We start from the raw sequence: 16,833 nt of genomic DNA, 5'->3' as shown, positions 1-16,833 counted from the left end.
GGGCCAGCTTTGATATATTTAATTTATAACAAGGTTGCTCATTTGTAATTTTGCATCGACACATGATTTTAGGACGTGGATTTCTTGTTAAAGCCTTTTGCAGGAAGTTCCTATGCTGGAACTGGGGCCCACTATGATGTTTGTGAGAAATCCAGTTCGTGTAGCTATTTAGTGAGCTCATTTTAGGACATATAAATGAGTCGGATCCAATACTCAATTGGGCTAAAAATGTAAGAATTAAGCATTCACGGTTAAAATGTTCATGGGACTATGGAAGTTTTGAATCATGATAAAATTTGTGTTTTCAGTTCATTCTATCAAGAATTAGGTTATGAATTGTATGAATGGCATGTAAACATCACTATCGGCTTATGAAGGTTTCAATGGTAGGAATTTCCTTACCAACCTTTTCCTTTAGTGCAGCCCACTTAGTCTCGGATCCTGATGACCTTTGGGCTCAAGTCTTAAAATGAGCTCACAAAATGGACGGATGAGGCGTATGTCTCACAAACATCACGGTGGGCCCTACCTTGGTTTCGAATGCGGTAGGAACTTCGAAATCCATGTCCTGCACTATTGGAAACGGTAGTGATTGATAATTATATTTTGGATCAAGCTGATATATATATATATATATGGAAAAGGTACTATGCGCTCGACCTCACGAGTCCGTCCCATGAGGTCGAGCTGTGTGGGCCCCACCGTGATGCGTTTCGAACATCTACCCCATCAGTCAGATGCACCATTCCATCGTGGGCCTAGGTCTCAAAAATTAAGTCAATTCGTGACTTGAATGGGCCACACCACATACAGAAGTGGGGAGGGGCCGTGCACCATTAAAACATTCATAATCATTTTTTGGGCCCACCGAGATGTGGTTTGCAAATCTAGCCCATCCATTATGTGTGTCCCACTTGGATGAGGGTTCAGACCAAGTTTCAGCAGCATTCAAAACTCAAGTGGGCCCCACCAAGTGCTTTTATATGTTTTAACGGTGTCTTCACATGATTTTAGATGGTATGGCCCACTTGAGTTCCGTATACGGCTGATTTTTGGGATATCTCATAATTTAGAGGGGACCCATCAAATGCACAGTGTTGATGGTCGACACGCATCACGGTGGGGCCCACACAGCTCAACCTCACCGGAGCTTATGGTGAGGTCGAGCACATAGTACCTTCCCCCCTCCACACACACACACACACACACATATATATTTTCCGTTCACCTAAGTTTAGGTAACCTTATCAACAAGTTGATGGAATTTGGATGCCCATCACTATCTCGGTCAGAAATCTATCCATCAGTTTGGCTCTCTTATTATCATATGAACTTGAAAACAGTAGGAATGGAAATGGCCCACCGTGATGTTTATATTTCATCCAAACCATTCAAAAGATGGAAATGAACAAATATCCAACAACCCTCTAATTAGAAGCGGTGCACTCATTTATTGAATTAAGCATCAATTGTGCACTGGTTTCCATGGTGCAGCTCACCAAAGTGACAAACCTCGTTATCGGGAATTTTTACTGAGATTTCTAGAGGTTTTCTCCAGATATTATAAGTAAAGATCCTGCTAAAAATAGAAAATTTTAACAACAGTAATTATAAATTAACAAATAATATAGATTTCTAAATTTATTTAATCAATAAATTTTAAAAATTCAAATAATTGTCTATTAGCATCAACAAGCGGACTGTATTATGGAAATCTCGCAATATTATCACAATAATATCATTTTAGCGGACTGTCCAGAGAAAATATAATGAAAATTTCAAAGTCTCTGCTATATTTGTCACAGTGCCCTGCATGGTGGATGGACCATCTTAATTTTCCTCCCAGGTGATCCTTACGACGTGCCCTGCCATTTTAACGGCCAGGATGTTTCCAAAGCTAAACTCATTTACGTGAAACAAAACCTTGCATACCGTGGTCCACATACAACGTAGTACCTAAAGATCTCTGGAGGAGATAATTTAGATACTCTGGCATAATGTGGTGGATGATGTGCACCTGCTTAGAGACTGCACATGCGGCAAACAAGTAGTCAAATTAAGCAATCAAATTTATGTTAACTAGTGTAGATGTATTAGACTGCACATGCGGCAAACAAGTAGTCAAATTAAGCAATCAAATTTATGTTAACTAGTGTAGATGTATTATGAACAAAAAAATTGTTGAATAAATTTGGTTGATTCAAATAGGTTATTAAAAATAAAAATTCAAAAGAAAATAAAAAATTAAGATAAAATATTTATAGAGTTGAGTCGAGGTGTGACATGAGTTATTTGGTATGAAATTGAATTTGCTCTTCTTGGACTATGACTCAGTCCCAACGGTGTATCCATTGTACACGGACTCAAAACACTTATAGTTTTAATATGAAAGTGTTGAGTTAATTCAGTGACCAAAACTTGTAAAATAGAAAATGAAGAGAGTTTTTCACAAGAGAATAGAAAAATTTTCATGGTTTTTTAAACAGATTGGAAGTCCTTAAATAGATTTTGAAGTGGTGTATTAAGCACAAATTCAAAATGATTTGATCCATTGGATTCAAATCCAGCAGGTGTGACTAACCGACCAACGACATCTTTCCATTTCAAAATGAAAAGGTATAGGTGCGAGTATACTCTCATATAAAATAAAATCCCATAAGTACCTATGCACACACACTTGTGCAAGTACACTCTCACCCACACTCGCACACTCAAAGACAAACTTGGCATGGCGTTACATGGTATGGCTTGGCTTAGATCGGCATGGCGCATGCATGTGTAGTTAATGATATCGATTATAGCTATTAGCATAGCCTCTCGTGGAACTAAATTCACATGCTCCCGAATATGCTTCAAGTTCTAATGTAAGAATCATATTTTATATACAAAAAAAAAAAAACTTTCTTGTACAAATCATATGTGGGACTAAACTAACAACTCAAAAGCAGCAAAGAAATCAAATTTGAAAGAAAACTGAAATATTTGAAATTCTTTTCATTTTTTATATGTATGTATTTTGAAACAAAATACAACAAAATTAATCCTGTTTTATTATTTGATTGTCAGATTTGTATTCATTTATTTGATAATTGAAGATGGGAAAAAATCCAACTGTTATGGTTCTACACGTGTACATGAATCAGAGGTTAGGATTGATCTGACAATATGATCTTGGGATTGTGATTAAGCTATAGTGGGTTGCACAATCTAGTATGTTTTTTGAGTTAATATATTCAAGGTTTACAATTTATGAGTGCCTGCTAATTAAGCATCGTACACAGCCTGACCATCATACACAATCTGCGCTCAGTCAAAGCCTGATGCCACTGCTGCCCATGCTGCAAAGGTTGCCGACCGTAAATCGGCGTTTCTTCCTCTTCCCTACTGAGTGGAGAGTTTTGGATGTGTGAATTTAAAAGCCTTGGACGGCTGAGATGGCGTTATTGTGCAGGGTGAAGTAGCCAACAGTGTCAAATATTTAAAAACCCAACCTTGAAGAGAGGAGATGGTTAATGTTCGCCACTGGTGAAATACCACACCATGTGTCATGACCTTCTCTACACCCTCTGATGGGTGTCAATGGCCAGGTTAGTCCATCCGGCTTTTATGCTTAGCCTGTCTTGAGCCGAGCTCTGGTTGAAGTATTAGGCCCGAGGGTTGAGTTCAGGCTCAAACTTCAAGTCCGTTTTTAAATCAGAACAGTCTTAGACTAAATGTCCAGAAGCCTGTCATCCCTAGCTACCTGGCTCAGGTTTCACCACAAATAAGTCGCACCCTCTCTCCTGTCTCCAGTTTCTCTCTTGTTTCTTTCTCTAACAGTCTTAGACTAAATGTCCAGAAGCCTGTCAGCCCAAGCTACCTGGCTTAGGTTTCACAACAAATAAGTCGCACCCTCTCTCCTATCTCTAATTTCTCTCTTGTTTCTTTCTCTCCCCTTCAATGATAAATACGGCGCTACTACCATCTGTTGTACCTGCCAACAGCATCCACAGCCCCACACATCTCTACTTTTGGGCATTATTGTGGGCTCGGCTTAAGCTGGACTATTTCAACCCATTGTGGGCCAAATTGTTTTTGGGCTTACACGGCTGGGCTTGGACAGAGCTTGATGCAACCCTAAGCCGGTCGTTGACACCATAGGGGGCGTTTGGCGCAGGGTATTAGGTAGGATAGAATAGCTTTTGGTCCTTGCAATTCCATCCATAGTTTGGAGAGGATGAGAAATGTTGTGATTAGGTGGGATAGAATTGCATTTAGTTGCATGGAATTCCATTTGGTCCATGCAAGATTTGCATGGATTTTGAAATCCACTACACATTTGAGTCCCACATTGATGCATATATTTATCCTTGCCGTCCATCTATATACAATGTTTACACATGACATTTTAGTTATACATATGTACAAGTGAACGACATTCATTGTGAATTTGGTCTCCTTTGATTACAATTCCATGGTCCACCAAACATAATTTTTCTTAACCCTGTAGCAAAATTGTTATCCCAAACATAAGATTAGATGGCTACAATGCCACGGTATATGCAATAAAGCTGTTAATCCCATCTAATACAATTCAACACTATTCAATTCCACTTACCAAACAGGCTCACGGGCGGGTAACTTTTGAAGAGGGGGCTGTATAACTTTCACTACGTCCACATATCGCATCAGACACAATGTCTCATTTTAGCCATTGAATACAGAGATAACGATTATCGAAAACTCGGGTAGGCCATGCCATAGGAAAAAGAATTGGGATGAAACGGCCACCATTAGTTTTATCTAAGAATTACCTTGGTGTTGATATTCCATCCCTTCTATTCGTTTGTCGTGCTTCATTGGAACGAAAGCATCACACAAATCACAGCATTCTAAAACTCAGGCTGTCCATATCACGTGAACACAGAGGGTTTAGGTATGATTGGGATGGCCCACCTGAGTGTTAAATCATTCTGGTTTTCGATATCAAGGCTTAAATAGAGGTGATGTAAATGATGAACGGCGTGGATCTCATAACCTTAAGTTGTTTCTCCCAATTTACGAAAGTAACCCCGGCAGGCACCCTTCTCTCTTGCAACAACTCGCTTGGAAAGGATCATTTTCTACTTCTCTTGTCCCTTTACTAAATGGTACCAGACGCGCACCTGAAAAGGCACGTCTCACCGCCAATTTCGATTCCAGAGTCTTCCTTGCAGCGAAAACACTCGCTCGAGAAAGCTGGTACGAAAGCATATCTTGATTTTTCGGGTTTTTGAAATCGTTGAAATCGCAGGCAAGGCCTTTTCTCCAATTCCCCCTCTCTCTCTCTCTCTCTCTCTCTCTCTCTCTCTCTCTCGTTTTGGAAACCGATATATCGGCTTTTTATTATTTTCCTTAATTACTGCGATTCTTTTTCATGTTCGCTACATCTTTCCAAGCAGTAATGCAAAAATGGTACTAACTGTACTATTGCAATTACCAAAAGTAGAAAGGATGGTTGTATTTAGCAGACTGCGAGGATCCCGATTTCATTTCTCATTTCTCATATCATTTCTCTATCTTTCTATTATTTTCCTTTTGGCGACAATTCATGGCAATTTCTTTATAAATGGTGGTGACTCGTCAGACATACACAATGCATGTAAGCTAATCCATACTGTTAAAATTGGGGGCCTACATCTAGAAAATCGCACCAACCATCCAATTGGTGGCTATCCAATGGACGGTTAAAAACCAATGGTCATCAGTCCAAATTTCAACGAGTGATATCAGATTATTTCGGATAATTGTATTTCCTGGGCTGTGCTCTATACACGTCGAGGTCCATTGTTTGGATGGTTTGGATTTCGATACGCAAGTTTCAAGTGCATGGTTGATGTGTCACTGCCATTTGGGGAAAAGGACCTGTGGTGAGCACAGTCCAGGCCTTGACTTAGATATTTCGTTTTTGATGCACATGTGTATTTACATGTTTTACATACGTAGATGGACTGAAGGTTAGCAGCGACGAATCTGTTCGATTTTTGAGAGTATATATTTTTAAATTCTTTTTGATGGATTAAGACTGTTATGCTATTTTATGTAATGTTGTCATGTTTAGTTTAGGTAATGAGATGCCTAAGCATTTTAGGATGCAGCTTTGTCATCGAATGATTATTTGATGTCGTGTTAATAGAGTTGGAAGTTATCAACTTCTGATGAGGTGGTGTCAATTTATGCCAATTTGCTCCACATATAGTTCGTTGAACTGTATTTCCTAAACGAACCAGAGCCAATAGGAACTGATTCTGTGATACATCTGCCATGGCATGAATATGTTTATTTTTCAAGAGGGATGCTTTAACACAGGTTGTTAGCAGCTTATATTCACCAATGAATCTGGAAGAAAGTAGTCCGTGTATCTAGGGAAACAATAACAAGGGGAAAGTATGACTAATACCAATTTTGAATATGTATTACTATGTATGGTGAGGATAGAAGCAGCGAGTTTCTTCTTCTCTATCTGATTCTATTTCAGTGTCTCTTCCCCGAGGAATAAAAAGGAGGTTCAGTTTGTTCAGTTTGTTCATAGAGAGAGAGGGCTTTCTTTGCGTGGGCAGTCGCATATGGATCTACCAAAGAAGTGAGGAGAGCCTTTTGGACTAGGATTAAAGAGCACACTAGCTTCTGTATGGGCCTGCCATCATTGAGGTTGATTTGTCAGGTGTTATAGAATGTGTGGGTTCTCTAGGTGTCGATGGAATGGGGAGATTTGTTTTTTTTTACTTCTCTCATGCTTATTGAGAAGGATTTCCAATGTGGACTCTATGGCTCAAGAGGGAGTTGTTTAGAGCCTCTCTGCTGGTGGGGTCCAACGCCCCGAAAAAAAAAAAAAAGGGGGAAAAAAAGGACAAACAGTTGTAATGAAATTCTTCCACAAAATTGTAGGAGCTCCCTTTTATTTTCAAAATGATATGGCATTTATTAATGGTGAAAATTAGGGTTTTTCTTTGGTATGTATCTCTACAGATATATACATTTTGGATCTTGTTAAAGTTTTCAATTATTGGAATAGAATTCATTTCTTTTAATTAATGTAACAGTCAGAGATATTGATGCTTTTGGAACCATGGAAAGGTGGTCCCATGGAAGGAAAGAGATGGAAGTTATGGAGTCATTACTTCATGGTGGTTCTATGGTCCATTTGGTAGGAAACAAGAAATATAACTAGTCGTAATAAATTGCACCGAATGTGAAGGGCAGTGGGTAATGTTAGAGGCTATGTCCTCTTTCGGGCAAGTGCTCTTGAAGGATTTAAGGATATGTGTTCCATCGATACTCGTAGTGTGTTGTACGCAATGTTCGAAATATTGGTATCGCGTTACGTATCTCACCCTTGGGATACAGATATGTATCAGTTATCGCATGGGATATATTAGTTTTATCGCTTAATGTATTGTTGTTGTTGGAAACATGGGGAAATATTGGAAATTCGTCAAATTTTTCAACAAAATTTTTGTGATTGTTAAAAAAGACATCAATACACACATAGAAATCAAAACATTGCAAAAAACTAGTGCACATAATAGGTTTCTTTGTATGGGGTCCTAATCTATGCGTTGTTTAACTGAATTGATGCAAGTATATTCATATAATTTATAAATGTACAAAGACGTGTGGAAACACAAGCAATATATTCAAAAGCAAAAGAAGAATTACTAGATTAAGTCACATGCATGTTTGATTTGATTTGATTTTTTTTTTTCTGCAACTCGGTCCTTCTCCAAATCTTGAAATCGAAGTTCCCAATTCATGATTTTTCATGCCATGCAGAATATGAAAAATCATGGATTTGTAGCAATTTGACACATATTTAACACGATTTACAGAAAATGATCGATTTTTTTTTTTTTTGAAAATGCTCACCGGATCAAACATGTGGGATATATCCTACTACTTGTGTGTTTTGTATCGCACAGGTGGGATACAAGATATATCATGGGATATATCGGCTGATATCGTCGATATTTAAAACATTGGTTGTATGCAGTCCATCTGTAATGTAGGAGTGGGTTGAGTTATGCTTATTCTGCTGTTTGGATGCAATTCATAAAATAACTTTTCTGAGCTGAAAAAAAAAGAAAAAGAAAAAGAAAAGTCAGGGAGGTAGTATTGTCTCTTTTGGAGCCGTGGAAAGGTCTCATGGAGGGAAAGAGGTGGAAGTTATGAAGTCTTTACTTTTTTATTTTTATAAAATTTTTTATTATCGGTTCTATGGTCTATTTGGAAGGAAAGAAACAATGTGACTTTTCGTAATAAATCGCAACCAATGTGAAGGGTGTTGGACAATTAGATGCCATGTCTTCTTTTGGGCAAGTGCTCTTAAGGAATAAGGAACGTGTTCCACCGATATTTGGAGTGCATTGGACATGGTTGATCCATTATGTAGGACTAGGTGGAGGTTCTGCTTATATCTATTATTTGCCTTTTGGGGGCTGTTAAATTGCTTTAATGATGGGAAAAAGGTCGGAGACACCTTAGAAAATGTGACAGTCATATGTTCATCTCATTATATATGCATGTTGTAGACATCCACACTGTAACCAGTGGCATTCATGAAGCATGAACCCGCTCAATTATAATTGTGTGTATGTGCATATAATTTTTTATGCCTTTAATCGTAACATTATTTGTGCTTTTAAAGTTGGAATGCTTCAGATAATTATTAGCATTCAGTTTCTTTATTAAACTTTGAAAGAAATGGAGATATCTAGTCTGTATTTAATAATGCAAAAATTGGAATGACTTGCACTTCCACCCCTGAATGCAGTCTTATTTTTTGAGCAACAAATTTGGACCTGGGTGATTTGGACGATACCAATACCAGCTGCACACCATGTTCAAGAAGGTAATTGAGTCAAAGTCACTGCAACGCTTGTCTGGAGCTGATAGGAAGAAGCTTAAGCGCACTGTAAAAGAGCATTTTCCACAAGCCTCAGATGCTGATATTGATGTCATACTTCCTCCAAAGGTGAAAATATTGATTGGTTTTTCGGTGCATACACATTTTTTTATTCTCATTGATCTATGCTTGTTGGGTGCAGCTGTTTTGGAATTGATGAAATTTGGCTATGTGGTTAGCTGATTGTTTATACTGTTTTTGACATTTTTAAAAGGTTAATCTGAAAAATAAATTTATTAATTACAATCACCTGCAAACATGTCATCAAGGAGTATCTCTATTGAGCCACTTCATGGTGCTTTCTTTTTTCTGATCCACATAACTAATGGATTAAGCTGAAATTGGTAAATGTTAAAGAAATCCACAAAAAATTGAATGATAAGAGAAATACAAAAACTAAGGGCCTGTTTGGGAGCTTGGATTTGGAACCCCCTGGATTCAGAACCCCCAGGATTTGAAACCCCCTGGATTTGAAATCCTCCCATGTGTTTGGTACCCTCGAGTGTGGATCAACTTTAATCCAAAAGTAGCTATGTATGGTATATGTACAGGGGTTTGAATTTATGTACTAAATCAACTTTAATATCTCTAATTAGTGAGATGTGTAATTTTTGACACAATGGTTGTGATAAGCCCGTTGAAATATATGCTTTGCCCGAAAATGATGAAATTCCAAGTCTTGGATGGGCCACGAGCACAAGATTATGTTTGAGTGACTAACCAACGATTTTTAATCGTTGATTTACATGGACAATGTTTGGACGGTGCTGATCATCATTAGTCGGCCATGTGCCCAATAGAATGATAGTATAGTGACACACATGTTACACCTGCAACTATTGAAATGATTTTAGGTGTAATCCAAGCTCTCACCGTGGATTTCAAACCCCCTCAAAGAGGGGATTTGAAACCCCCAATTGCTTTATGCTGCCAAACAACCAGGGGATTTGAAACCCCCTCAAATCCCCTCGAATCCACGGTGCCAAACAACCCCTAAATATCTTATTGAATGCATCATGCTTTGTTTGGATTGTAAAGGGAAAGATTCCCCCAAAATGACAAGGGGCAAAGTGGTGTGGTGCTACAAACCCCACATCCTTGCCAAAAAGGAACTATGGAGCTTTTCGTTTCTCCATCCAACAGAAGCCTTAAGTGAAAATGTAATTAAGTGGGTGAGTTTCATAATTAGCTGCTCTATTAAATACAGGTTCCAATTTCCCATAATTTACCCGATCGCATTTTTAAAACCTCCTTAAGACCTTGCAAGCATAAAAAGAGCCACGTGTTTCCTTGATTTGCATGATTGCATCTCTGAGGAAAAAGAAATGGTCAACAACATCTTCTCATCAACAACTAGCTATTCTTGAAAAAGATATGACCTTTTGCTTGTTCAATTCTCCAAAGACGATACACACACACACATAATGAAAAGATTGTTGGAACTTTATTAAAAGGCCAAAAGAAAACAAGGGAAAAAATAGAAAGAAAAACAAGAAAACAGAAAAAGAAAAGAACAAAAACAAGACAAAAAGAAAAGCCTAAGTGACTATACAACTTAATTGGTCCAAAGGCCTAATAGACACTAGGGGGCAACACTGCTGCCTGAAGAGCATATGCTAAAAGACCAATTCGCAATATCTCTGAAGATTGGGGCAATGATGAGAGCTGAAGGGGAAGAGGAATTCTGAAAACAATGATAGTTCCTCTCCCACCAGATAGCCCAGAAAACTGCCAGAATGGAAAGTCGCTAGATGACTTTGTGGTTGGAGCTCGAATCGATGCCCCCATGCTAGGCAAATAGGAGATCCTGCACTGAACTAGGCATTGGCCAAGAGGTGGAGAGGTTGCCAAGGATGGCGGATTAGATCTCGATTGTGAAGGGGAAGAGAACAAAAAAATGGTTAATGTACTCTGTTGCCTTGAAGCAAATCAGACATGTTGGAGAGAATCATCCCTTTCCTTTGAAGATTGCCAATAGTGAGGATTCTTCCTTCAGCTGGAGTGAATCGAACACGATAATTTTTGACGAAGTACCATATGACCAGATAAAGGAAGGGAAAGCCACATTGGAAGCAGGGGAACAACTACTAAGAGCTTTGAAGAGGGACCATGCAGAGAAGATGCCATGACTCTCCCAGGACTAGACAACACGTCAGTCTCTTCAGATGAAGGATGAATCCCACGCACTAACTCCAACAAGTTGAGAAACTCCCCTAGTTCTTCATCTGCTAAGGATCTCCTGCAAGAGGGGCACCATACCCCTCACCCTTCATTGGAGAAGCAAGATGCAACACAAGCGTTTTGATTCGAAGCAATAGAGGCCAAGGCAGGGAAAAGAGAAATGAAAGGCTGATCCGAGGCCCAACGGTCCAACCAAATCTAATGCGGGACCATTCCCAAGACCAAAAGAAAGCCCTTCCAGCAACTGGGGCTTGAGGGTTGAGATGGCTTTCCACATACAAGACTTAATATTCAAGTGATAAAAGACAATTCTTTTGGATATTTATACTTGGTATTGATTTAACAAGTAACTTTAGCATGGTCTTAAATAGTTGGCCAGATCGATTTTTTTCAATTGGAAATCATCTTAAGATATCATAGAATCTTGCTTGCTACTATTTCAATGCTTGAATAATGTATTGTATTGCCAAACTACCAAAGACCGATCTTTTTTCATATTTATAGTCGTGGATTTGATGACTATTTTGCCTCATCTCAATCAATAGTTTCAACATTGTATATATTTTTATTTTAGAGCATTTTGCTGACTTATCTCTAATTGAATATTGTCGCGATTTTACTTCAGGCAGAGATAACGGTTGCCAAGTTTCCAAACCGAGTCCATGTATATGGAGTAGAAGGAGGTTTTCCAATGATTTTTGATGTTGATGGGCGAGGAAACGAAATTTTCCCCACGGGTTTGTATTACTCTCACCATTAACAAGCATCTTCATATGATTTCCTCTACCGTTCTATTTTATCAATTTATATTGTACATCTACCCTCCTAGCTTATTCTTTTGCTTTTCTAATGCAACACCCAGTTCGTGTCATCTTCGTATTTCTTATGTATGTTATTAGTGAGTCTTATTACCTATTGTAATGTGTTAAGAATCCTTGTTCTCATCCTCCTCATAGGAAACATAGGGATAGATCCTATTCTTAGCAATCTATTGGGAGGGGAATTTCTTGGGATACTTTTGAATTGTTTTCCTTGGGATATTCAGGAAATCTTATGGAAAATAAGAATAAATAAATGGGAAGGCTGACATGTTGGCCAAAAAATGCCGTTGTGGCGCCGGATTTTTGTACTGGAAGATGTTAGGGTTGCTTTTGCTTAGAGCTGTTGTTTTGAATGGGGGTTGTGGGTTGATTTGTTAATGTTTTCGTGAGTTTTCTTGTTATGTTTGTGGGATGTTTTCTGTAAGATTTTCTGTTCTCTGTCAATTAGGTTGGTCTTCATAAAAAATATTAAAAAAAAAAGAGATAATGGCATTGTATTAAAGGCCAAATGACAAAAAAGAAACAACAGTTGGGGGACGTTCACAACCACTCAACGCACCCAATACTTGATATACAAAAACCTGATTGATAACGCTGGCTATAGAGCCACTTCTATTGTGGAAACATTGATTGTTCTTTTCGCCCTAGATGGACCATAGAACAACGAGCAGAGCAACCCTCTACCTAGAACTGCCCTTCCTACTGACACCATCGATGTGCTAGGAAAGGAAAAATCCCTCGATAGAGCTTGGAATCACCTAGGAAATATTGGAGGATAAAGTGGTAGACCAAACTTACCTAATGAAGGGACAATGAATGAATATCGAGAAACAATGGTTAAGCAAAACATCAGCAACAGAGCATAGGCGAGCCATAGAGGGAAAGTCATCACAAAGCGAGGACTCCTCGCACCAATCATCTTCTCAAGATCCGACCTTCAACCCATCCCTTACTGCAAAGCCCAAGCTAAAAAAGACTTTACTCTCAATACGAGTGACGACTTTTCAAAGGAAAGATGCTTGGTATGGAGATGACTCCTTTATCCACCAGCCCATGATAGAGGAGTTGTATTTGCCGATAACAATGGACCTCCACCAGCTGCCCTCCTTGACTTCTAAATCTCTAGACCCATTTACCCAAGAGGGCAAAATTTACATTGTCAAGCCGGTGAATTCCTGCACTATCGAGAATCTGTCTCCCAGAAATGAAGACACTTAAGAATAGGGAGATCGCCTTAGGGAGAATAGCCCTCAACCTTTGGCTTAGAATCTTTACAATAATTTTATAGGCACTATTGATAAGACTAATGGGCTTAAAATCTTCGAGGCACTAAATGCTTTGAAGCTTCGGGGTTAGGGCAATGAACGAACAACGTATCTCAAGATTGAATGTGGCCAAAATAAAAGAATTCCTCAACGAAGCCTAACAAATCCTACTCAATCGTCTCCCAGCAAAACTAGAAGAAAGCCATGGGAAATCTATCTTGCCTCGGAGCTTGGTCCGTTCCTAAATCCATGACAGCATCCTTTAACTTCCTCCACTTGGACAAGTGCCTTGAGATTGGCGGCCTCTTCCCAAGAGATAGTAAAAGGACAAATTATCAAGACTAGGCTGCCCGAGAAGCACTTGTAAGCAAGTTCGAATAATAATTGACAATGACATCATAAATGAAACCCTTATCAATAATCCTTTTACCATCAACCAGTACGGAGGAGATACAATTTGCATAGGCTCTCTCACTAGCTATACCATGGGAAGAATTTAGTGTTCTTATCGCCTTCCTTGAGGTAGGTTGCCTGACGGTGTTGGCGCCACTTGATCTCCTCCTCTTTAAGGCAAGGGGGAGGGAGGTTAGGAAAATAACATTAGAAAATTTGGATGTTTTAAATGGAAGTGTAAAGCCATCAGTAGACTATCCTGTTGTTCTCGGGGTGTGGTTGATAAAAGTATTCGTTTGGTGATATTTGGAAGAGCACGTCACTGTATTTTAAAAACTTGAAGATGTCACAAAAACATAAAAATGTGTATTCATGGTTATTATTAGATTTGCTACCAAAATTTACATGCTTAACTGATTCACTTTGTGGTATAGCTGATTCTATACATGTCACGTGTGACATGCTTTAATGATCCAAACCAGTTACTTCATCCATCTCTTCAACCTCTCTTCTTCTTCTTCTTCTTCTTCTTCTTCTTTTCGCATTGGTTGAAAGGTTAGGATCTTTCAATCTTGAAGATTTTTGAGGAAGCCCCATCAGTGTGTTTATCTATTCAAATCAATCTTATGGATTACCAAACCATGATCCCACATGTATGGATTCAGCAAATTGTATATTTGCTAATGAGCAGGACTATAATCCTCTGCAATATGACCTCTAATTATGAAATGACAAGTTTCAATTCAAGTTTGCTTGGCTGTTGGCATCTATAAGGTTTATCCATCTTGACTTCACGTTACCATTCAAAATAAAAATAAGAAAAGAAAAGAAAAGAAAAAAACGCACATAAAGAGATATGCATACAGATGCTATCATTTGTTTATTGGAGATGCAATCGATGGTATTTGTTAGTTCCAGCATTTATTGTTTATGCTCCTTGATTTGAGTGGATGGGGCATAGTCGATGTAACATTCTTGGAATTGGTGCATATAAAAGATATTGCTAGATTGCTCACATTAAAGCTCCTTGTTGATCACAAACAATATTGATATATAGTTTAGATGCTATATAATTTTGTTAATTATTATGAAAAAAATCTTGGAAGAGGGGTTGAGAGGAGAATGTTTGAAAGAGAGAGGAGGGTGGCTCCCAAAGGGTCTCCTGGTTCGAGAGGGTGATCTAAAGTTCGAGTCTAGGTGAGAGTTCATGGGAGATTTTCTGGTTTCACCGGTCAAGACAAAGATCACTTTGCCTTCTGTTGTAGGAGTGGTTTGAGTTATGGCAAAAGTAGAGGTGGTGAGCCATCGAAAGGTGAGTAGTGATGAAGGTCCAGGGCAATTGAGGGTTTAAAGGGGGAGGAGATTCAATGGGAAGGAAATTTGGGTGTAAAAAGCCCACTATGGGCCAGCCGTGGTGAATTGGGTGGCTAGAAAGATGGGAGGAAGTAGGCTCTAGGGGTGGTCGATTGCTGGGGTAGTAAGGTTGATTCACCCCTAGTCAAGTTTGGGGGGGGGGGGGGGGTGTTCTCTAGCTGTCCTGCGAGAAGGTCTAGATTCTAGTTTTGTGGGTTCTTCGGCTTCTGAGAAGGAGAATCTTATCTAGGTTAGGAAGGTGGTTCCTTGTAGGGGCCGAAAGTGAGGATCCACCCTTGGGTGGTCGATAAAGCCTCGCAAGCCTTGTGGTGGAGCTTTGTAGCATCATTAAGGCCGGGGCCTTTGTTTCCAATCTGCTGTGGTGGCTAGATCAGTGTTGCAGCTTGGGTGCGGACGACTTTCTTTGTCGTTCGCTCAACGATTCGTAGTTCTGGATCTCTCTGCGGCAGTTAGAGAACGTGCATAGATATATTCTTACCGGTCAAGTCTTCTGAGATGGTCCGATTGATTCCATTTGCAAGGGCTGAATGGTCGAAGTTTGTTTGGGAGGATGCCTGGTTCCATTTATTGGAGCGCCCCTTAAAGCTCTGGTTTGAAGAGGCCTTGGTGGTGGGTGCCTGCTTCAGGGAGGTGGCCATCATTGACCAGGCCACGGAAAGATGAGAGGATCTTTGATCGGCGAGAATATGTGTCTAGCTGAGGAAGGCGGCTACGGTGTCAGGTTTCAATCTGGTCTTTGTTGGGGATGAACTATTTTTTGTTTGGTTGGTGTGGGGGGGTGAGGCTGTTCGCCTGTAGGAGTTGCTACTTGATGTCATGGCGTAGGGCCGATGATGAAAGTTATAGAGTTTCGGTTCGATGCTCTTACGGACCACTTGATCTCTGAGGTCCACGTGTGCGGTGGAAATTGTCGGTTTGATCCGAGAGGCCCTATCTCTCCCTGTGGATGTAACATGCATTCCTCCCTTTGCTCAGTGGGAGGCGGTGGTGGGACAATTGTTCCGAGGCATGCCTCTTTGTCATTTTTGCCATTATAGAGACCTGCGGGCCTTTCACTTTGGTGTAGTCCTTAGGTTGCGTCCCTTATATGTGGAGGGCTAAGATAGTTTCCCAGCCGCCTTTTGGCATTGTTGGTGCTGAGACATGATCACATGGTGCGGCTTCGGCTACTGGTTCGAGCTGTGTGTTTGTCTCCATCCTTAGGGAGGTGCCATGTGTCCTTTGTTCTATTAGGCAAGAAGCAGTGGCAGGACAACTATCCCGAGGTTAGCCATGTTCGATACCATCACTATTATGGAGTGGTGCTGTCTTCTTTGTCCGATGCAATTCTCAAGCAGTGCAACTACCATGTGGAGTTCTGAGATTGTTCTCTAGCTGCTTGATGGAGTAGGTGTGACTAGTTTGACGATACATGTCCATTCTTCTAGCTGCTTCATGACGTCGGTAGGGCAGAGCATTATTGGTCACTTAGACAACTGTTCAGACGCCATCTCGACAGGGAGAGAGTCTTCACCACGTGTCCCTCCAGCCTCTTTACATGATGGCGCGGTGCAGTTGGATGGCGTCAGTGGTATGATGGAGGTCGACACCCGGTGTGTTGGCGCACTGCCTCAGCGCTTGCCGTGTCTCTTGTTTATGGGGTTGTTAGGCCAAATGATTATGCTAGTGACATGTGTTGGACTCATTCCTCAGAGGGGTTGGTGGAGAAGAGACGGGGAAGCTTCACCACGTGGCCCACACCATGCTTTCTTTGTAGGGTGGCTCCTGTGTGGAGCCTCTCTCTTGTGTGAGAGATTTGGATTATTTTCCCTGTTTGGGAGATCTTTTAATTGTTCCACATGTGGCTCCCCAAGTTTATCATCTTTCCCTTTGGAGGTTT

The 16,833-nt window shown here is 40.0% G+C and overlaps 1 protein-coding gene across 3 annotated transcripts in view; it reads left to right on the top strand.

Moving 5' to 3' along the window:
* Nucleotides 1-8,771: 8,771 nt before the first annotated feature.
* The window catches only part of LOC131242743 (uncharacterized), a 33,879-nt gene continuing 25,817 nt past the window's right edge, over nucleotides 8,772-16,833 (top strand). For all 3 annotated transcript variants that reach the window (XM_058241581.1, XM_058241579.1, XM_058241578.1), the window contains exons 1-2: nucleotides 8,772-8,989; nucleotides 11,727-11,838. In XM_058241581.1, coding sequence (XP_058097564.1) covers nucleotides 8,855-8,989; nucleotides 11,727-11,838 — 247 coding nt within the window. In that variant the 5' untranslated portion in view covers nucleotides 8,772-8,854. The remainder of the gene's footprint in view (nucleotides 8,990-11,726; nucleotides 11,839-16,833) is intronic.

Source organism: Magnolia sinica, chromosome 4 (genome assembly GCF_029962835.1).
Source record: "Magnolia sinica isolate HGM2019 chromosome 4, MsV1, whole genome shotgun sequence".
Classification (NCBI taxonomy): Eukaryota; Viridiplantae; Streptophyta; class Magnoliopsida; order Magnoliales; family Magnoliaceae; genus Magnolia; species Magnolia sinica.
This window is presented reverse-complemented; position numbering and strand designations above follow the sequence as displayed.